Genomic DNA, 22,241 nt, shown 5'->3' on the forward strand with positions numbered 1-22,241 from the left:
TTCACTCAGACTCACGTCCATCGAGTCCGTGATACCATCCAGCCATCTCATCCTCTGTCGTCCCCTTCTCCTCCTGCCCCGAATCCCTCCCAGCATCAGAGTCTTTTCCAATGAGTCAACTGTTTGCATGAGGTGGCCAAAGTACTGGAGTTTCAGCTTTAGCATCATTCCTTCCAAAGAAATCCAAGGGCTGATCTTCAGAATGGACTGGTTGGATCTCCTTGCAGTCCAAGGGATTCTCAAGTCTTCTCCAACACCACAGTTCAAAAGCATCAATTCTTCGGCGTTCTGCCTTCTTCACAGTCCAACTCTGACATCCATACATAAACACAGGAAAAACCATAGCCTTGACTAGATGGACCTTAGTCGGCAAAGTAATGTCTCTGCTTTTGAATATACTATCTAGATGGGTCATAACTTTTCTTCCAAGGAGAAAGCGTCTTTTAATTTCATGGCTGCAGTCACTATCTGCAGTGATTTTGGAGCCCAAAAAAATAAAGTCTGACACTGTTTCCACTGTTTCCCCATCTATTTCCCATGAAGTGATGTGACCGGATGCCATGATCTTTCTTTTCTGAATGTTGAGCTTTAAGCCAGCTTTTCACTCTCCTCTTTCACTTTCATCAAGAGGCTTTTTAGTTCCTCTTCACTTTCTGCCATAAGGGTGGTGTCATCTGCATATCTGAGGTGATTGATATTTCTCCCGGCAATCTTGATTCCAGCTTGTGCTTCTTCCAGTCCAGCGTTTCTCATGATGTACTCTGAGTATAAGTTAAACAAGCAGGGTGACAATATACAGCCTGGACGTACTCCTTTTCCTATTTGGAACCAGTCTGTTGTTCCATGTCCAGTTCTAACTGTTGCTTCCTGATCTGCATACAGATTTCTCAAGAGGCAGGTCAGGTGGTCTGGTATTTCCATCTCTCTCAGAATTTTCCACAGTTTATTGTGATCCACACAGTCAAAGGCTTTGGCATAGTCAATAAAGCAGAAATAGATGTTTTTCTGGAACTCTCTTGCTTTTTCCATGATCCAGCGGATGTTGGCAATATGATCTCTGGTTCCTCTGCCTTTTCTAAAACCAGCTTGAACATCTGGAACTTCACGGTTCACGTATTGCTGAAGCCTGGCTTGCAGAATTTTGAGCCTTACTTTACTAGTGTGTGAGATGAGTGCAATTGTGCGGTAGTTTGAGCATTCTTTGGCATTGCCTTTCTTTGGGGTTGGAATGGAAACTGATCTTTTCCAGTCTTGTGGCCACTGCTGAGTTTTCCAAATGTGCTGGCATATTGAGTGCAGCACTTTCACAGCATCATCTTTCAGGATTTGAAACAGCTCAACTGGAATCCCATCACCTCCACTAGCTTTGTTCGTAGTGATGCTTTCTAAGGCCCACTTGACTTCACATTCCAGGATATCTGGCTCTAGGTGAGTGATCACACCATCGTGATTATCCGGGTCATTAAAATCTTTTTTGTATAGATCGTCTGTGTATTCTTGCCACCTGTTCTTAATATCTTCTGCTTCTGTTAGTTCCATACCATTTCTGTCCTTTATCGAGCCCATCGTTGCATGAAATGTTCCCTTGGTATCTCTAATTTTCTTGAAGAGATCTCTAGTCTTTCCCATTCTGTTCTTGGCCTCTATTTCTTTGCATTGATTGCTGAAGAAGACTTTCTTATCTCTTCTTGCTATTCTTTGGAACTCTGCATTCAGATGCTTATATCTTTCCTTTTCTCCTTGGCTTTTCACTTTTCTTTTCACAGCTATTTGTAAGGCCTCCCCAGACAGCTATTTTGCTTTTTTGCATTTCTTTTCCATGGGGATGGTCTCGATCCCTGTCTCCTGTACAATGTCACGAACCTCATTCCATAGTTCATCAGGCACTCTGTCTATCAGATCTAGGCTCTTAAATCTATTTCTCACTTCCACTGTATAATCATAAGGGATTTGATTTAGGCCATACCTCAATGGTCTAGTGGTTTTCCCTACTTCAATTTAAGTCTGAATTTGGCAATAAGGAGTTCATGATCTGAGCCACAGTCAGCTCCTGGTCTTGTTTTTGTTGACTGTATAGAGCTTCTCCATCTTTGGCTGCAAAGAATATAATCAGTCTGATTTTGGAGTTAACCATCTGGTGATGTCCACGTGTAGAGTCTTCTCTTGTGTTGTTGGAAGAGGGTGTTTGCTATGACCAGTGCATTTTCTTGGCAAAACTCTATTAGTCTTTGCCCTGCTTCATTCCGCATTCCAAGGCCAAATTTGCCTGTTACTCCAGGTGTTTCTTGACTTCCTACTTTTGCATTCCAGTCCCCTATAATGGAAAGGACATCTTTTATGGGTGTTAGTTTTCTAAAAGGTCTTGTAGGTCTTCATAGAACTGTTCAACTTCAGCTTCTTCAGCATTACTGGTTGGGGCATAGACTTGGATAACCGTGATATTGAATGGTTTGCCTTGGAGACAAACAGAGGTCATTCTGTCGTTTTTGAGATTGCATCCAAGTACTGCATTTCGGACTCTTGTTGACCATGATGGCTACTCCATTTCTTCTGAGGGATTCCTGCCCGCAGTAACCAGGGACTAAACCCAGCCCCCTGCAGTGGAAGTGTGGATTCCTAAGCACTAGACCTCCAGGAGAGTCCCAAAATTTATCCTTTTTGATCTGTGAGACTCAATTTCATTTATTTTCGCTGCTGTATAGTTTCCCATTGAATGACTATACCACAATTTATTTATCCTTTGTACTTTTGATGGCCACGTAAGTTCATTGAAAAATACCCATTAAAGCAACACCCTGGAGCCCATGCTCCACAAAAGAAGCCACCACGACAGGAAGCCCATGCACTGCAACTAGAGGAAAGCTCGCACAGCAATGAAAACGCAGCACAGCCAGAAACAATTTTTTTTAAACAAAGATGTCGTCATGAGCGAGTTTATGCTAAGTTGCTTCAGTCGTGACTGACTCTGTGACCCCATAGACTGTAGCTTGCCAGGCTCCTTTGTCCATGGGATTTTCCAGACAAGAATTGTGGGGAGGGTTGCTATTTTCTCCTCCAGGGGATCTTCCCAACCCAGGGACTGAAACCACATCTCTCATATCTCCTGCATTGGCAGATGGGTTCTTTACCACTAGTGCCACATGGGACGAGTTTCATGCCTTTTCATCCGGTAAAAGGAAACTGGGGAGAAAAAGGGTACACGTTTTATGAAAGAAAAACGAAAAACAGTCTTATTTTTCATTTGGATTTGCAGGTGAGGGAAGTGGTAATTTACATTTTATGAACACTTTAAAGTTTTCTTACTTCAGACAGAAGAGTAGCTTTCAGTATGACAATCACAAATATGATCCTTTAGAGTCTCTAACACCTTAAAAACTAGAGCTTGCATCATGAGAGCATTCAGATCAGACACATCTTCTCATAACAACCACTGTTATAAGGCTTACTAGATTTGAAATCTTTCACTCATGTGTGAACCAGCCAAATCTTTTCACCTGTTGTGTGTAAAAAAAGATGTCACCAGCTATTTTCTTCCCTAAGATAAGAATTCTTTTTGTCTGCTGTTTTCAGCATCAGAGTTTTTCCAAATAAATAGCTGTTTTAGTCAAAGAAAAGATTCCCTTGGCTTGAAACATTTTCTCAGCTTCAGATCCATCATGCAAGCCCCAAATTATCTGAATCAATCAATCCCCTCTTTAAAGGGCAAAGGCAGGTGTCTCAGCCTTTGTTAGATTCTTGTTCCACTGGATATTCACAGGCATTACTGAAAATCAGTCCAGCTCAAGTAGGGGAATGGTGAACGGTCTCACCTTGTACACTTGGCTGTTGTACCCTGAGCGTGCCACCTGGTTGGCCTTGATCAGTGTTCACCAAATGGCGAATTCAGTCATGTGTGTGGACGTCAACTTTTAATGTACTCATGCTCAGTGGCATCTGACTCTTTGCAACCCCACGGACTGTAGCCTGCCAGGCTCCTCCGTTAGGGGAATTTTCCAGGCAAGAATACTGAAGTGGGTGCAGTTTCCCACTTCAAGGGGTCTTCGCCACCCAGGGATCAAACCCGTGTTTCTTGCATTGCAGGGGGATTCTTTATCACTGAGCCACCTGGGAAGCTTTGCATACTGTGTGCAGGTGCTAAATCGCTTCAGTCCGGTCCCATTCTTTGCGGATCCCTGGACTATAGCCCCTCAGGTTTCTCTCTCCAAGGGATTCTCCTGACAAGAATACTGGAGTGGGTTGCCATTTCCTGCTCCAAGGGATCTTCCCCACCCAGGCATCAAACCCGCATCTCTTGCATTGTCAGGCACGTTCTTTACCACTAGCGCCACCTGGGTGAATGCTGCTGCTGCTGCTGCTAAGTCTCTTCAGTCGTGTCCTGACTCTGTGCGACTCCATAGAAGGCAGCCCACAAGGCTCCTCCGTCCCTGGGATTCTCCAGGCAAGATCACTGGAGTGGGTTGCCATATCCTTCTCCAATGCACGAAAGTGAAAAGTGAAAGTGAACTCGCTCAGTCGAGTACGACTCGGAGCGACCCCATGGACTGCAGTCTACCAGGCTCCTCCGTCCATGGAATTTTCCAGGCAAGAGTACTGGAGTGGGGTGCCATTGCCTTCTCTGACCTGGGTGAATACTATGAATACTATGCTGCTATTGCATTTCTTTTCCATGGCAATGGCCTTGATCCCTGTCTCCTGTACAATGTTGCAAACCTCCGTCCATAGATTATCAGGCACTCTATCTATCAGATCAAAATGGCTGTCTGGGGAGGCCTTACAAATAGCTGTGAAAAGAGAAGCAAAAACCAAGGAGAAAAGGAAAGATATAAGCATCTGAATGCAGAGTTCCAAAGAATAGCAAGGAGAGATAAGAAAGCCTTCCTCAGCGATCAATGGGAAAGACTAGAGATCTCTTCAAGAAAATTAGAGATACCCAGCGAACATTTCATGCAAAAATGGGCTCGATAAAGGACAGAAATGGCATGGACCTAACAGAAGCAGAAGATATTAAGAAGAGGTGGCAAGAATACACAGAACCGTACAAAAAGGATCTTTGCGACCCAGGTAATCACGATGGTGTGATCACTCACCTAGAGCCAGATATCCTGGAATGTGAAGTCAAGTGGGCCTTAGAAAGCATCACTACGAACAAAGCTAGTGGAGGTGATGGAATTCCAGTTGAGCTATTTCAAATCCTAAAAGATGATGTTGTGAAAATGCTGCACTCAATATGCCAGCGTATTTAGAAAACTCAGCAGTGGCCACAGGACTGGAAAAGGTCAGTTTCCATTCCAACCCCAAAGAAAGGCAATGCCAAAGAATGCTCAAACTACCGCACAATTGCACTCATCTCACACACTAGTAAAGTAAGGCTCAAAATTCTGCAAGCCAGGCTTCAGCAATACGTGAACCGTGAAGTTCCAGATGTTCAAGCTGGTTTTAGAAAAGGCAGAGGAACCAGAGATCAAATTGCCAACATCCGCTGGATCATGGAAAAAGCAAGAGAGTTCCAGAAAAACATCTATTTCTGCTTTATTGACTATGCCAAAGCCTTTGACTGTGTGGATCACAATAAACTGTGGAAAATTCTGAGAGAGATGGGAATACCAGACCACCTGACCTGCCTCTTGAGAAATCTGTATGCAGATCAGGAAGCAACAGTTAGAACTGGACATGGAACAACAGACTGGTTCCAAATAGGAAAAGGAGTACGTCCAGGCTGTATATTGTCACCCTGCTTGTTTAACTTATATGCAGAGTACATCATGAGAAACGCTGGACTGGAAGAAGCACAAGCTGGAATCAAGATTGCCGGGAGAAATACCAATCACCTCAGATATGCAGATGACACCACTCTTATGGCAGAAAGTGAAGAGGAACTAAAAAGCCTCTTGATGACAGTGAAAGAGGAGAGTGAAAAGTTGGCTTAAAGCTCAACATTCAGAAAAGAAAGATCATGGCATCTGGACCCATCACTTCATGGGAAGTAGATGGGGAAACAGAGGAAACAGTGTTGGACTTTATTTGTTTTGGCTCCCAAATCACTGCAGATGGTGATTGCAGCCATGAAATTAAAAGACGCTTTCTCCTTGGAAGAAAAGTTATGACCCATCTAGATAGCATATTCAAAAGCAGAGACATTACTTCGCCAACAAAGGTCCATCTAGTCAAGGATATGGTTTTTCCAGTGGTCATGTATGGACTGTGAAGAAAGCTGAGCGCTGAAGAATTGATGCTTTTGAACTGTGGTGTTGGAGAGGACTCTTGAGAGTCCTTTGGACTGCAAGGAGATCCAACCAGTCCTTTTTAAAGGAGATCAGTCCTGGGATTTCTTTGGAAGGACTGATGCTAAAGCTGAAACTCCAGTACTTTGGCCACCTCATGTGAAGAGTTGACTCATTGGAAAAGACTCTGATGCTGGGAGGGATTGGGGGCAGGGGGAGAAGGGGACGACAGAGGATGAGATGGCTGGATGGTATCACCTACTCGATGGACATGAGTTTGGGTAAACTCCAGGAGGTGGTGATGGACAGCAAGGCCTTGCGTGCTGCAATTCATGGGGTCGCAAAGAGGCGGACACAACTGAGAGACTGAACTGAACTAATGCTGCTATTGAAACGCAGTTCTGACCATTACGAAGCAGTGTGTAAAGCAGTTTTCAAATATCCATGTTTCTCATAAACGTGTACTAAATACTGACACCTACTGAACGCCGGGCTACCATCACAAGGCGCCTCACCGCAGCGGGGGCACAGAATATTTATGACGGGGACACAGAGGTGTCAGGACTCGAATTCAGGTACCAGAGGAATCTGACGGCCCATGTTGGGACCTACCCTGGGCCCCAACAGGCTCAACAGGCCCCACTAGGCCTAAGCCTTAGGTTCTTGTAAGCATGAGTCATAATTCCAGGAAGCCCCACCCAAGGAGAGCTCCCGCTGGCGCCAAACCTGAGTCATGATTCCGGGGAACCACACCCTGGGAAAGTCCCAAACCTGAGCCAATCCGGATAGGGATGCGGGATTTGGAAATCGCGCGCGCATACGGCTCAGCTAATCATTACCCGCCAGCTGTACTAAGAACCGCCCGTATAAAAGCAGCTGTGAGTCAGCGCTCAGGGCTCTCTCAAGACTCCACTGCGCTGGGTGAGACTTGAGCCCTAGCTCGAGCTAGCAATAAACCCCGTTATGCCTTTGCAGTGCCGTGGACGTCTTATTCTCTCAGTTTTGGGGCCTCGGACTCTGGGCATAACACCCGGAATAGACGCCCAGGGAAACCGCAAGTGGCCCTGGGCGATGCAGTTCGGCGCCCTCTGCGCAGGCGCACTTCCAGACCAACGCAGTCGTAGCCTGCCGCTGCAGTCCTAGGAGTGAGGCGTCGGAGGCGCTCGACCCTCTCAGCCTCCGTCCCAGGACGGGTGGGACGACCTGGGAAACGACCGGAGGTGAGCGCACTGCCCTCTGGGAGTTGTAGTTCGACGCCCGTCCAGCTAGGCGCAATCTCGGCCAGCAGCGGGCGTGGCCTTCGTCCTGCCATTCCTCCAAGGAGTGCGGAAGGAGAGGGTCCATGGGTGGAAAACAAGGCGGAGCCAAGATTCAGAGCCCCTCGACCTCAGCCACCCAGGACGGGGCGTGGCGAGCGGAAGACGCTCGGAGGCGCGCGCCTCCCTCTGGGAGGTGTAGTTCAGCGTCGGTGCGCAGGCGCAGTGCGCTCCGTGGCGGCCTCAGCCTTTGTCCTGCAGTCCGGCGGTGAGTGAGGTTTGGGTTGGCCGAGGTAGGGGAGGCCGGGGGGAACGCGGGTCCAGGGGCTTCCTTGGGACCCCGGCCATAGCCGCGCGCGCCTGTGTCGCATCCCTTTTACTGCTTCGGCCTAGTTTGCGTCGCTGTGGGCGGTGTGGGAGGGGCCGAGTGGGCGGGGCCCGATTTGGGTGTCAGTGTCCGAGGGGAGGAGCTGGGGCGGGGGTTGGCTCACGGCTTTGGTGAAGGGATTGAGGGTTTTGGCTTCAGGAGCATAGTCATAGAGATTAGCTGGCCTGACTCCTCAGCGCCTGGAGCCAGACTGACCTGCATTCTTCCCCGGACTGGGCGAGACCTCCGACGTTTGGAGGTGGGAAAGGACGAGGCCCCACCATGTCAGCTCTGGAACCTCGCTTTCTTGAGGGGCTTCTGTCCCTAAAGAATAAAGGTACAGGAGACCCAAAGCAACGGATTTTGATCTTAACCACAGGGGACCCAGAAAACAGACAAATTAAAATCTTATTGAGCATCAGCAGCGTTCCGGGCACTCCAGGTTCCTTCATTACTTCAACAAGCAAGGGTTTACATGTCCTAGGTGCCAGGCCCCGTCCTATATCCCCAACGTTGTCTCCGCCCTGGATGCCACAGGAGAGTCAGGGAGAGGATGATAAGCCCATAAAACATCACTGAATATGCTAACTCCCATCCAGTTCAGTTCAGTCGCTCAGTCTTGTCCGACTCTGCGACCCCATGGACCGCAGCACGCCAGGCCTCCCTGTCCATCACCAACTCCCACAGTTCACTCAGATTCACGTCCATCGAGTCAGTGATGCCATCCAGCCATCTCATCCTCTGTCGTCCCCTTCTCCTCCTGCCCCCAATCCCTCCCAGCATCAGTCTTTTCCAATGAGTCAACTCTTCTCATGAGGTAGCCAAAGTACTAGAGTTTCAGCTTTAGCATCATTCCCTCCAAAGAAATCCCAGGGCTGATCTCCTTCAGAATGGACTGGTTGGATCTGCTTGCAGTCCAAGGGACTCTCAAGAGTCCTCTCCAACACCACAGTTCAAAAGCATCAATTCTTCGGTGCTCAGCCTTCTTCACAGTCCAACTCTCACGTTCATACATGACTACTGGAAAGACCATAGCCTTGACTAGACGGACTTTGTTGGCAAAGTAATGTCTCTGCTTTTGAATATGCTACCTCGGCTGCTCATAACTTTTCTTCCAAGGAGTAAGCGTCTTTTAATTTCATGGCTGCAGTCACCATCTGCAGTGATTTTGGAGCCCAAAAAAATAAAGTCTGACACTGTTTCCACTGTTTCTCCATCTGTTTCCCATGAAGTGATGGGACCGGATGCCATGATCTTCGTTTTCTGAATGTTGAGCTTTAAGCCAACTTTTCACTCTCCTCTTTCACTTTCATCAAGAGGCTTTTTAGTTCCTCTTCACTTTCTGCCATAAGGGTGGTGTCATCTGCATATCTGAGGTGATTGATATTTCTCCCGGCAACCTTGATTCCAGCTTGTGCTGCTTCCAGTCCAGCGTTTCTCATGATGTACTCTGCATAGAAGTGAAATAAGCAGGGTGACAATATACAGCCTTGACGTACTCCTTTTCCTATTTGGAACCAGTCTGTTGTTCCATGTCCAGTTCTAGCTGTTGCTTCCTGATCTGCATACAGATTTCTCAAGAGGCAGGTCAGGTGGTCTGGTATTCCCATCTCTTTCAGAATTTTCCACAGTTTATTGTGATCCACACAGTCAAAGGCTTAACTCCCATCCAGGAAGCTACAATGAAGACACCTGGGCGGAGTGGCTGGGGCAGAATCCGGTGCATAGGCAGGGTCGTTAAGGGACAGTCCAGAAAGAAGAGAAACACATCCTGCCTTTGGCCTGAGTTTCACTTGGCAGTCAGCCGGGGATATGCTTGTAAATCACTGCGAGCAGGCTGTGCATGTAGCAGATGCTCGCGGAAGCCATAAGCCTTCCCCCAGCAGCAGTCGCCTTTCTCTGTGTTCTGCTGCTTGCTGGGCTCTACCTTCAGCTCTTTTCACATTTTGTTTATTTACTTATTTATTTAGCCACACTGCATGGCTCACAGAATCTCACTTCCCCAACCATGAATTAAACCCCAGGCCACGGCATTGAAAGCCCAGAATCCTAACCACTAGCCCACCAGGGATCCCCGCCTTTTCACATTTTAATTCTTGTAAGCTCCATCCTGGGTCACCATCCTCATTTTATAAGAGAAAAACCTTTTGTAGAAACAGGCACGCCAAAGAGTGCCAGAGACCCCAGTACTGCCTGGCTTTCTGCCTTCTGCACAGTAACAGAGTTATCACCCTGGGAATCATTTGTGCGACCTGGGCTGTGCCCCTTGCCCCTCTGGCCATCCGTTTCCCTGTCTGGAATGAGGTCTTCCTTCAGCAGTGCCTGGAATAGCATCGGGCTCACAGCAGGAGCTCAAGAAATTGCCACGCTGAGGTGGCAATCCTATTGCATCCCACCTGGGCACGGAGTTCCTTCTAAGTGCACACAGGCCTTTCAGGGCCTGGGGTCACTTGTCACTTGCCTAGTCTCTCATATCCCCTTTCCCTCCAGAACTGCCTACAGAGGAGCTGACTGTTCCTGCGAGAGGCCCGAGGAGGAAGGAATGACCGCTGGGCTCCTCACTGCCGGGGACCTGGTGAGTACAGCGCCACCTCCCACCCGGCCCTCAGGCTCTGCCCGTCATCCCCACCAGGCTCGTTCTGCACTCAGGGGCCTGCCCTCACCCTATCCCCAGCCCGGCCTGTGCTTTCGTCAGCTCCACTTCCCTCCACATCTCAGCTTGCCACTCCGAGAAGACCAGCTGGGTCCCACCACCCCACCCCTGCCCTGTGCCATCCTGGCAGACATCGCTCATCCATCCCACTGACGGGCCTGGAACTTTCTCATCACAGGGTTCAGGGTCTGTTCTCCCAGCTCACACTCCCTCCAGTCACTTGGCCAACATGTACTGAGCACTGCCCGTGAGCAGGCACTGTTCCAGGTACTGCAGGTGCGGAAACAGACGAGAAATCTCCGCCCCGCGGCTCACAGAGTACTTAGTAATGTAAACGTACCATGTGTTGGGCAGGGAAATAAGGCCCCAAAGAGGGTGGGCTTGGGCGTCAGAAGGCCTCTGTGAGGCATGGCCCCCAGGCAGAGACCTGCAGGAAGGGAGAGGGAGGGGTCAAGCCCACAGGCAGAATGGTGCAGGTGGAGGGGACAGCAGGAGCAGAGGCCTGGGGGTGGGACCGCACCGGGCACTTAATGTGAAGACCAGGCACACGTGTGGCAGGAAGATGGAGAGCCAGGTCTCCTAGGCCAGCTGCAGGGGCCTGAGGCCTTGGGAAGCAGTTCCGGCCATTTTTACCACGTGCAAAGGCCTGGCACACAGTAGGCACACGGAGAATGGGTGAAGACAGTGTTCTGAACCTTGGTCAGCGCTGGACATGTTTCACCGGGTTCAACCTCCACATCAGTCCCACGAGGCAGGAGGAGGGGCAAGTGACTCAGCTGGGAGTGGTGGAGCTGGGCCTGAGCGTCGACCCCTGAGGCCCCAGAGCCCCACGCACATTTTGTTCCTTCGTGCCTCTTCCTCCAGGTCCCTCTGCCGCAGCTAGCGCGCGCGTGTGTGTGTGTCGTCTCCACGGCCTCTGCAGTGTCCAGACCTGTGCTCAGTAGGACTCTGCAGATAACTGAGCGATCCAGATCTAATGAGTCTGGAAAGTGTGGAGCAAGCAGGGAGGGTTGGTGAGAGAAAAGAAAACCACCCCGCCCTGCCCTCAGCGTCATTTGAAGCTGGGTCTGGAGGTAAAGCAACCACTGTGTGCCGAGTCCTGGGCAGACTTCCTGTGACTTCCCTCATTCCTCCCAATAGCCTTCTCAGGGAGCTTCCAGCAAATTGCTGATGAAGCCAGAGGGCCGGAGTGTAGTGCAAAGATACCTGGGGCTGGGGTTGGAATCTCCACCAAGCGGATCCACTGCCAGTCTTCATATCACCACCCCACCCTCGCCCCGCCGGTGGGAGAGTCTCTAGCAGAGGCAGATTCTGCCTGGGAGACCAGGGTCCAGGAAGTGGGTGGCCTTGTGTCCCTGATCACCCCCTCCACATGGCCAAGTCCTTAACTCTGCCCTCCACTCTGGCCATCCATAATACTTGCTTCAGTGATGTGAAAATCTTTTTGTGGAAGATGTGAGTACCCAAACCTCATGCGCCTTGTAAAAAAAAGCATCAATTCCCCACCTAATCACGGAAGAAACTGGCCTTATTCTCTGTGAGTCTGTTGTTGTTTTGTTTGTTCATTTGTTTATTGTTAGATTCCATATGTGAGAGAATGATCAGTATTTATCTTTCTCTGGGTTATTTCGCTAAACATAATACCCTTCAGGTCCATCCATGTTGTGGCAAATGGCAAAATTGCATTTTTTGTGGTTGAGTAGCATTCCAGTGAGTGTCTGTAGGTGTGCATGTGTGTACCAAGTCTTCTTTACTGGCTCATCTGTTGATGGACACTTGGGTTACTTCCACGTCTTGGCAGTTGTAAGTAGTGCTGCGGTGAGCACTGGGGTGCATATGTCTTTTAGAATTGCTGTTTTTTGTTTTCTTCAGATACGTACCCAGGAGCAGGATTCCTGGGTCATACAGTACTTCTGTTACCCCAGTATTTAAAACTGAAGACTAGGAAACAGCCCTTGGGGGTCCTGCCCCTGGGCATCCCCGCCGTTCCGTTTTCCCGGCCACTCTCCACTGCTCTCCCTCCACTGTTCCTCTTTGTATTCAGGTGTTGTTTATGCACTGTGTAGATTTTGTGAGCGTGCAGCCTGGTGCCTGCACGTATGGACACCATGGATGGTCCAGCTGAGGGGTGGGGTTCACAGCCCCTCTGGGGCTCCCTCAGTCAATTCTGCTGTGACATCTCAGGGGTCCTTGTTTGTCCAAGGAGGAACCAGGTAGGAGGGTGCGAGTCCCCTGCCTACCCCCAAGGCCCAGAACTCTCCCATTCCGACCCCTGGAGCCTGCTCTTCTCTCACTTGTCTTTCAGGGAACTGGCTTAGCCCCGTGGCCAACAGGCAATCGATGGACCCAGACTTCCTAAGTTCAAATCCTGGCTCAGCCCTTTCTCCGGGTGGTTTTGGGCGACTCTGTTGTCGTCCTCCCTCGGTGAACAGTGGCTGGATGTGATCACCCATGGCTGGGGCTATTGAGTGAGCAATCCATGTGCATCTCTCAGCACCATCTACATGTTTGCTCTGAATTTCTTTTTTTTTTTAAGGTTCAGAAATTTAAAGTTCTTGATGTGTCAGAACTCTGGTGTCTTCCATAGTTGGCTGACTTTTTTTAAGACCACACAATCCCATAATGATATTCTCATTGTGAAAGTGTCAGGCAGACTTAGAAAGCCCCCTTGTTCCTCAGTCCCTCCTAGACTTCCTTCTAAAGCTGCCACTGTTGTCACTCTATGCACCTCACTTTCCGGTGCTAATATACATGTTTTCAGACAAATAGGAACTAGAACTCGGTTTTGCTTCACATAAATAGCACTGTGCTGGTGATGTCCCACCCTGGGATGTGTCCACCTGGAAGGTTATTCCCCAGCTGTGCGTATCAGTGTCCCCCATCTTGTGCATGGCTGCAGGTTTTCCAGAAACTAACTGTGGCTGCTCCCATATGACAGGTGTCTAGGCTATTACCAGTTGTCTGTCACGTGTAGACAGTGCAGCAGGGGAGCGAGGTTCTGGGGGGATGGGGAAGTGGAATTGCCAGCATAACTACTATATGTGTTTTTTAAAACCTGCCAGTTGTGCAAGTAATCCATGCCTGGGTACTCAGCCACCCTCTTCTCAGAAGGGCCGGACTCTCTGTCCTGCTGGTTGCCTTTTATTTACTGATTTGTCAGGTCTTTGCATGTGCTGGCCAGTAATCCTTTTCCTTCCATTTATGTTGCAAATATTTTCATTCTGCTGTTATGGTCCTTGTGGCTTGTAAAGACTGTCATCTAGAAATCATGAATTTTGATTGCTGAATGTATCATTTTCCTGTTGATTCTGTAACAAATCCCAACAAACTTAGTAGCTTAAAACCACACAAATTTATTGTTTTATACTTCTGGAGACCAGAAGTCTGAAATACGTCTCCTTAGGCTGAAATCAAGGCGTCCGCAGGGCTGTGTTGCTTCTGGCAGCTCTAGGAGAGAATCCGCTGCCTTCCCTTTTCCAGCTTCTAGATGCCTCCTGTGTTCCTTGGCTCCTGGACCCCTTCCATCTTCTAAGACCGCTTCAGCCATTTGAGTCTTCCTCACATACCATTCGGAGAAGGCAATGGCACCCCACTCCAGTACTCCTGCCTGGAAAATCCCATGGACGGAGGAGCCTGGAAGGCTGCAGTCCACGGGATCGCTGAGGGTCGGACACGACTGAGCGACTTCACTTTCTCTTTTCACTTACATGCATTGGAGAAGGAAATGGCCACCCACTCTAGTGGGGTCACACGGAGTCGGACACGACTGAAGTGACTTAGCAGCAGCAGCAGCACATACCATTACTGTGAGGCTGACTCTTTGGCCTCTTCCTCATTGAAAGACCCTTGTGATTACATTGGGCTCACTAGGGTATTCCAGGATAACCTCCTTATTTTAAGGTCAGCAGACTAGCAACCTTAATTCCACCTGCCATCTTAATTCCTCCTTGCTAGGTAATGCTGGGATGGTGGAGACACAGTTCTTCCTACCAAACTCATTTTTCTTCTTTCTGACTTCTGTTTTATTTGTGAAGACTTTCTCTGCCACCCACAAATTAAATTAATGGTCTATACTTTTCCAACTGTTTCCTTTTTTATATTCATCTCTTTAAGATTTCTTGAATCTATTTATGGTGTGAGATAGACATCTACTGTTTTTCCCCCAAAAGGGCCAGTTGCCCCAGTGTGCCCCATTGCTTTGAAATGCTCCCACTACCACACTGATGTTCCACTAATGCATGGATCTTCATGTACTTGAATTTATTTTTTTTTTTTTATTTATTTTATTTTTTATTTTTTATTTTTTTTAATTTTAAAATCTTTAATTCTTACATGTGTTCCCAAACATGAACCCCCCTCCCACCTCCCTCCCCATAACATCTCTGTGGGTCATCCCCATGCACCAGCCCCAAGCATGCTGTATCCTGCGTCAGACATAGACTAGCGATTCAATTCTTACATGATAGTATACAAAAATATGGAACGCTTCACGAATTTGCGTGTCATCCTTGCGCAGGGGCCATGCTAATCTTCTCTGTATCGTTCCAATTTTAGTATATGTGCTGCCGAAGCGAGCACCATGTACTTGAATTTAATTTACACGGTAAACAGATTCTTAATGAAATCTCCCACATTCAACCCTTGGACTTGCTGCTTACTAGCTTTATACCTTTGGACAAGATACTTACATTCTCCCAGTCTCTGGAAAATGGGCTTGTGGCAGCATGGACCCTCTTATCTCTTAAAGAGGGCTTTGTTTCATTATGTATACATCATGGACCGCTCAGATGTGATTTTGGCCAAAGGGTGAGGCAGAGAAGCAGCCTGACTGCTCCTTTCCCGCCTTCTCCCTGAGGGGCACCCACGCAAGCACACTTCCTGTGACTCCAGCGTGTCAGGACAGTCATCCTCTTCACTGTTACTCCTCATTTTTTCATCTGAAGAGTCTCTCCTCCAGCAGGGCTAAGGAGAACCTGACCCATATCCCCTGACCCTCTCACCTGCGGGGCCGAGGCCCCTGTTCACCAGCTGCTCGCTCCCAGCAGCCACGCTGGGGGCTCTGAGGATGCATGTGTGTGATGTTTCAGGACCGAGTGACTTTTGAGGACGTGGTCGTGGACTTCACCCGGGAGGAGTGGGGGTGTCTGGAGCCGGCCCAGAGGACCCTGTACCGAGATGTGATGCTAGAGACCTTCAGGCTCCTGGTCTCTGTGGGTGAGGCCACCCCCATGCCCTGATCTGCCCCCAGCACAGGTTCTCATTTTCCTGGGATAAAAGTGGGAGTACATCTAGGCCTTAAATGGGGATACCTGGGCTGTCTTGGGCTTCAGGGGCCTGACTGTTTTAGTGTAGGTAACATCAGTTATAGTGTTTTGGTTGCAAATGACAGATCCGAGTGAACAATGCCAGAAGCAGAAAGTCCTGGGGAAAAAGGGACATATCAGTCCCGCGACCACAGAACCCCAGGGCAGACCTGGATCTGTCTTTGGTGCTGTTGGGAACCCCCTCCTTCCCTCATACCTCTTTCATCCTCCATTCACAGATGGGCCCCTCTGAAGGTGATGAGACAGCTAATAGTGTGCCTCTCCTGGGCTTGAGACCAGCAGTAGAGGCAGGGTCTGTGTCCCGGGCACCCACATAAGGCCCCTAGGTTGTCTTGGTTTGGCAGCCAGGTCCCCTCCACGCTGGTCATTGTTGCCATGAGGCAAAGGAAGAAGCAGAGCTCTGATTGGCTACCCTGGGGCTAAGGATGGGGTCAGGGACTGAGTAGGGGGAAGGGGCCTCTAAGGAAGGGTACAAGCTGTTACAACAACCATGTCTTCCCAGAACTCCAGACATGTGGTCCTGGAAGACTAAAGGTGTGGGCAGAGGGTTAGGGAGGCTCCTAGGACACAGATGTTCACTGCATGGGTCTCCTTCTGAGCAGGACACTGGCTCCCAAAGCCGGATGTCATCTCCCTGCTGGAGCAGGAGGCAGAGCTGTGGGCAGCGGATGAGGGAGGCCCCCGAGGTGTGTGTCCAGGTGAGTTGAAAGCCCTGCAGTCTGGGGGGAGCCTGTTCACCCCCAGCTTCTCTCTCCACACCCACCCTTGGTTCTTCAGAGCAAATTGACTACTCAGTCTCTCAGGGAACATTCACCAAGCACCTGTTCTGCTGTGAGAAGGGTACCCTCAAATTCAAAGCCTCCAGGGATGAGGACGTGGATATGTTTGGGAGTCTCTGTTCTGCCAACCACATCTTGCTTGACCTTTTCTGTATAACTTTTCACTGGAGTGTAACAAATGGGAAAAGTACCCACGTCACACTTTTAAGCAAGTCTGGTGTCAGGGTGGGGGTGTCAGGCACTGAGGCCATGGCTGTACAGGGAGAGTCAGATCCCAGGGCTAGAAGGGAGGAGGAGGAAATGCATTTGTTTCTTTCTTCAGCACATCCATTGAGCTCTGCTCTGGGCTGGGGGTACTCCAGGCCCAGGACATCTGTTGACAGTTTCCCTGGATGCATGCTTTCTCCTCAGCATCCTCTCCTGCCCTCATTCTCTATGTTCCCCTGAACATTCCATCCACACCCCCTATACCAATGCCCGACCCGTGATTATTCTCTGTGCTTCCTTCCTTGATTTGTAAAAATGTACTTTTTAATGCACAAAGCCACCTGTGCCTTGGACCTTTCAAAACTATGAGTTTTATTCTTCTGTCCACTCACCACCACCACACCCACACACACACAGACTTCCCTCAGAACCAGGATTAGGGGACATTTCCATTTCTCTGCTTCTTTCAGATTTGGAAACCAGACCCCAAAGCAAGCTATCAACTGAAAAGCAAGGTGTAACTGAAGAAATACCCAACAATGCCCTGGTAGAAAGGTTCCTACAGGAAAGTCTGTGGCACTCTAAGGATGAAGATGCTGCAGGCCACAGGGAACAGGGCCGTGAGAAGTCAGATAGCTGTGTGGTGCAGGCAGCCTGCATGCTTGTGAAGACACTGACAGAGGAGCAGCAGCAGGGGGATGGGTGTGGGGAAGACTTGAGTCTGAGGCCAGATCTCCCAACTCAACCAATGACTCCTGAAAGGCAAGGTGCCCCAATGTGGGGAACCCATGGACAGAGGGAGAATCCAGACTCTAATGCTCAACAGAAAACCTGTGCAAAAGAGAAGCTCTGTGGATGTCAGGAATGTGGAAAGGCCTTTAGTCACAGCTCAGCACTCATTGAACACCACCGAACACACACAGGTGAGAGGCCTTATGAATGTCATGAATGTGGAAAAGGCTTTCAAAACAGCTCAGCGCTTACCAAGCACCAGCGAATCCACACTGGTGAGAAGCCTTACAAGCGTGCTCAGCGTGGGAGGACCTTCAACCAAATTGCCCCACTGATCCAGCACCAGAGAACTCACACCGGTGAGAAACCCTATGAGTGCAGCGAGTGTGGGAAATCCTTCAGCTTTAGATCCGCCTTCAGCAAACATGAGCGGACACACACAGGTGAGAAGCCCTACACGTGCAGTCAGTGCGGGAAGGCCTTCCGACAGAGCATCCATCTCACCCAGCACCTGCGAATCCACACTGGGGAGAAGCCATACCAGTGTGGAGAGTGTGGCAAGGCCTTCAGCCACAGTTCATCAGTGACTAAACACCAGCGGCTCCACACTGGGGAGAAGCCTTACAAGTGTGCTAAGTGTGGGAGGACCTTCAACCAAATTGCCCCACTGATCCAGCACCAGAGAACTCACACCGGTGAGAAACCCTATGAGTGCAGCGAGTGTGGGAAATCCTTCAGCTTTAGATCCTCCTGCAGCAAACATGAGCGAACACACACAGGCGAGAAACCCTATGCATGCAGTCAGTGTGGGAAGGCCTTCCGGCAGAGCACACACCTCACTCAGCATCAGAGAATCCACACCGGGGAGAAGCCCTACGAGTGTAGTGATTGTGGCAAGGCCTTCAGCCACAGCTCATCCCTGACCAAACACCAGCGGATCCACACTGGGGAGAAGCCATACCAGTGTGGAGAATGTGGCAAGGCCTTCAGCCACAATTCATCCCTGACTAGACACCAGCGGATCCACCCCGGGGGGAAGCCCTATGACTGCCAGGCATGTGGAAAAGCCTTCACCCAGATCACACCACTGATTCAGCATCAGAGGATACACACAGGCGAGCGGCCTTATGAGTGCAGTGAGTGTGGGAAGGCTTTCAGCCAGAGCACACTCCTGACTGAGCGTCGGAGGATCCACACAGGAGAGAAGCCCTACGGGTGCAATGAGTGTGGGAAAGCCTTCAGTCACAGCTCATCGCTTAGCCAGCACGAGCGGACGCACACAGGCGAGAAACCCTATGCATGCAGTCAGTGTGGGAAGGCCTTCCGGCAGAGCACACACCTCACTCAGCATCAGAGAATCCACACCGGGGAGAAGCCCTACGAGTGTAGTGATTGCGGCAAGGCCTTCAGCCATAGCTCATCCCTGACCAAACACCAGCGGATTCACACTGGGGAGAAGCCCTATGACTGCCAGGCATGTGGAAAAGCCTTCACCCAGATCACACCACTGATTCAGCATCAGAGGATACACACAGGCGAGCGGCCTTATGAGTGCAGTGAGTGTGGGAAGGCTTTCAGCCAGAGCACACTCCTGACTGAGCATCGGAGGATCCACACAGGAGAGAAGCCCTACGGGTGCAATGAGTGTGGGAAAGCCTTCAGTCACAGCTCATCGCTTAGCCAGCACGAGCGGACGCACACAGGCGAGAAACCCTATGCATGCAGTCAGTGTGGGAAGGCCTTCCGGCAGAGCACACACCTCACTCAGCATCAGAGAATCCACACCGGGGAGAAGCCCTACGAGTGTAGTGATTGCGGCAAGGCCTTCAGCCACAGCTCATCCCTGACCAAACACCAGCGGATTCACACTGGGGAGAAGCCCTATGAGTGTAACGAGTGTGGCAGAGCCTTCAGCCAGCTTGCTCCACTCATTCAACACCAGCGGATCCACACAGGAGAGAAGCCCTATGAGTGTAGTCAGTGTGGCAGAGCCTTCAGTCAGAGCTCCCTCCTCATAGAACACCAGAGGATTCACACCAAGGAAAAACCCTATGGGTGCAACGAATGTGGAAAATCCTTCAGCCACAGCTCATCGCTCAGCCAGCACGAGAGGACACACACTGGGGAAAAGCCCTATGAGTGCCAGGACTGTGGAAAGTCCTTTAGGCAGAGCACCCACCTCACTCAGCACCGGAGGGTCCACACAGGAGAGAAGCCGTATGAGTGCAGGGACTGTGGGAAGGCCTTCACACACAGCTCCTCCCTTACCAAGCACCAGAGAACTCATACTGGGTAGACCCACTCCAGTATGTGTGCTGGGACCAAACAAAGCCTTAAGCCATAGCACATCGCTTACTACATTTGACCCAGTCATACTCCTGATAAACAGTACACTGTAAACGAGCCTTTGTGCTCAACACACCCTAAGACTCCCACACAGAGTTGACATTTACAGGAGTGCTTGTGGGAACAGCAAGCTCTGGGTCATCCATCCCAGACAGCCAGTCATCCAAACAGTAGGGAAGTGTGAAGTTAATCACTGTTGAGAACCTTCAGCCATGAGTGCCCACCAGTGCTTCACTATAGAACCTACAAAAGGGAGAAATGGAAAAAATGTAGTGGACATGGGGTGGCTTCTAAGAAGTCACCATATTCTAAACCAGACATTCTCAAAGTGGTGAGAAACTCAGCAAATGCCAGTCATATAAAAGAATCAGATGCAGTCAGAATTTGTCATTATTGCACATGACATTCTTGTGGGTAGGTGCTTATGAAGAGTGCAAGTTGACTTTCATATTTGCTAAAAACCAATATGGCAGAATGTTCCAGACATGATAGTGGCATTTTTATGGAATCATGAATGTGCAAATATCTCAGCACAAAATTTTCTGATTTGTGTGTAACTGAACAAGGTACATGGCCACCAGCCTTACAAATGTGAATGCCATATGATAATTATCCATGTACTATAAACAGATTTTAAAATAGTTGTATGCATTATGTGGCAATAAGTTAATTTTTATATGCAATGGAACTGAAAAGATTTGTATAGGAAGACTTGAAAGGTAGAGTGATCCACAGAGTCTTGCAGATTCTGAGATGGCTTTTACTGCTTTGTTCTTGCTATAAAATTTTCTACCAGACTCAAAGGCATTAGAAATGCAGATGTTGCTGTTTCACAAAAAAGTTTTAATCTTTGTTAAGTCACCATCTTGGGGCTTCCCAGATGATTCAGTGTTAAAGAATCCACCTACCAAGTAGGAGATGCTGTTTTGATCCCTGGGTCAGGAAGCTCTCCTGGAGAAGGAAATGGCAACCCACTCCAGTATTCTTGCCTGAGACATCCCATGAAGAGAGGAGCCTGGCAGGCTACAGTGCATGGGGTTGTAGAAGGGTCAAACATAACTTAGCAACTAAACAACAACAGAGCCACCATCTCATGAGCAAGTGCACATCCACATTGGAAGCTCATGTTTTGCAAGATTTATCTCTTGAGACATGTACAGGTTAATCTTTTCTGAGCTTTTTTTTTTAATGGACTCTATCCTAGTGTTTAATAAGATTTTGTTTTTATAAAATGCAACTAGAAGGGAGTCTGTAGTATTTCACTGAACCCTGAATCCACTAACAGCGGTTGCCCTGACAACCATGATCCTTAGTGACTTGTCACCCTCATTAGAAGCCAAATGTAAGTTGCATTGGCTGATTTTGGTAACTAACCATCAGTTAGGGTTATATCAATCAGTTTGATTTTTTGAATCACAATGCTGGAATGTTTCCAGTTAACTTGAAATTTCTCCATTGGAGGGGACCATGTTTGCAAATGGTCTTCAGTACTGTTCTGCAGTGCCCTTGGGGAATGCCTCTTTTATGAAATTAATTTGAGCCATTTAAAAACCATTTAAGGGGATTTCCCTGGCAGTCCAGCGGTTAAGAATCCACCTTGCATTGCAGGGGATGCAGGTTTGATCCCTGGTTGGGGAACTAAGATCCCACATGCCTTGGAACAGGTAATCCTGCATGCTGCAACTAAGACCCGACATAACCAAATAAAAATTTTTAAAAACTGATAAAAAACCACTTAGGAAACAATATGTAGTGCATAGCAACACTCCCCAATTGAAACAACGTAAGCCAGAGATGTAAATTAAATATATTGTAATAGTCCAGTTTAAAAAGCAAGAGGACATAGGTGAAACTAATTTACTATTTTTCCCTATATATCCCAAATGTTACCACTTTGACATGTTAATATAAAAGGGCACTAATGAGATAATGTGCTTTTTCAGTATACTGCGTCTTTGAGACAGAGTGTATTTGACATCTGCAGTTCATTTTAATTTGTTGTGACCATGTTTCAAGTGCTCGTTTGCCACACATAGCCAGCCAGTAGCTGTACTGAACAGGGCAGCTCAATAGCCTTGATCCTTTGGCCAGCTATTTTTTTCCTCCCATGTATCCTCTGCTGTTTCCCTGTGCTTCTATCTTTGTGTAGTTTCTTGTCCTCAAGGAAATCAGATGTGCTGGGAAGATCAGAAACAAAGTAGTCAGAATAGAAGGGACAAAGTGAAAACTGACCAGAGATATTCACATCTATATTATTGTGAATGGTGGACTGGGAGTTGGGAGGGGGCTCACATTAGGAGCCTCTGCACTTGTGGTTTGTCAGTGTTTTCAGAGATTTGCCCTGAGGCCTTGGTGA

The 22,241-nt window shown here is 48.8% G+C and overlaps 1 protein-coding gene and 1 non-coding gene across 2 annotated transcripts; one reads left to right on the forward strand and one right to left on the reverse strand.

The window, feature by feature from the left end:
- The first annotated feature begins 7,139 nt into the window (after window positions 1–7,139).
- LOC128063058 (zinc finger protein 135-like) lies at window positions 7,140–21,205 on the forward strand. Its single transcript, XM_052655617.1, has 5 exons — window positions 7,140–7,745; window positions 10,335–10,419; window positions 15,585–15,711; window positions 16,424–16,519; window positions 17,278–21,205. The coding sequence occupies exons 1-5, from the start codon at window positions 7,564–7,566 to the stop codon at window positions 19,833–19,835; spliced, it is 3,048 nt and encodes a 1,015-aa protein (XP_052511577.1). The 5' UTR covers window positions 7,140–7,563; the 3' UTR covers window positions 19,836–21,205.
- Window positions 14,969–15,075, reverse strand: LOC128064238 (U6 spliceosomal RNA). Its single transcript, XR_008200955.1, has one exon. It is a non-coding gene; the product is annotated as a U6 spliceosomal RNA (small nuclear RNA).
- Window positions 21,206–22,241: the final 1,036 nt, after the last annotated feature.

Source organism: Budorcas taxicolor, chromosome 18 (assembly GCF_023091745.1).
Source record: "Budorcas taxicolor isolate Tak-1 chromosome 18, Takin1.1, whole genome shotgun sequence".
Lineage (NCBI taxonomy): Eukaryota > Metazoa > Chordata > Mammalia > Artiodactyla > Bovidae > Budorcas > Budorcas taxicolor.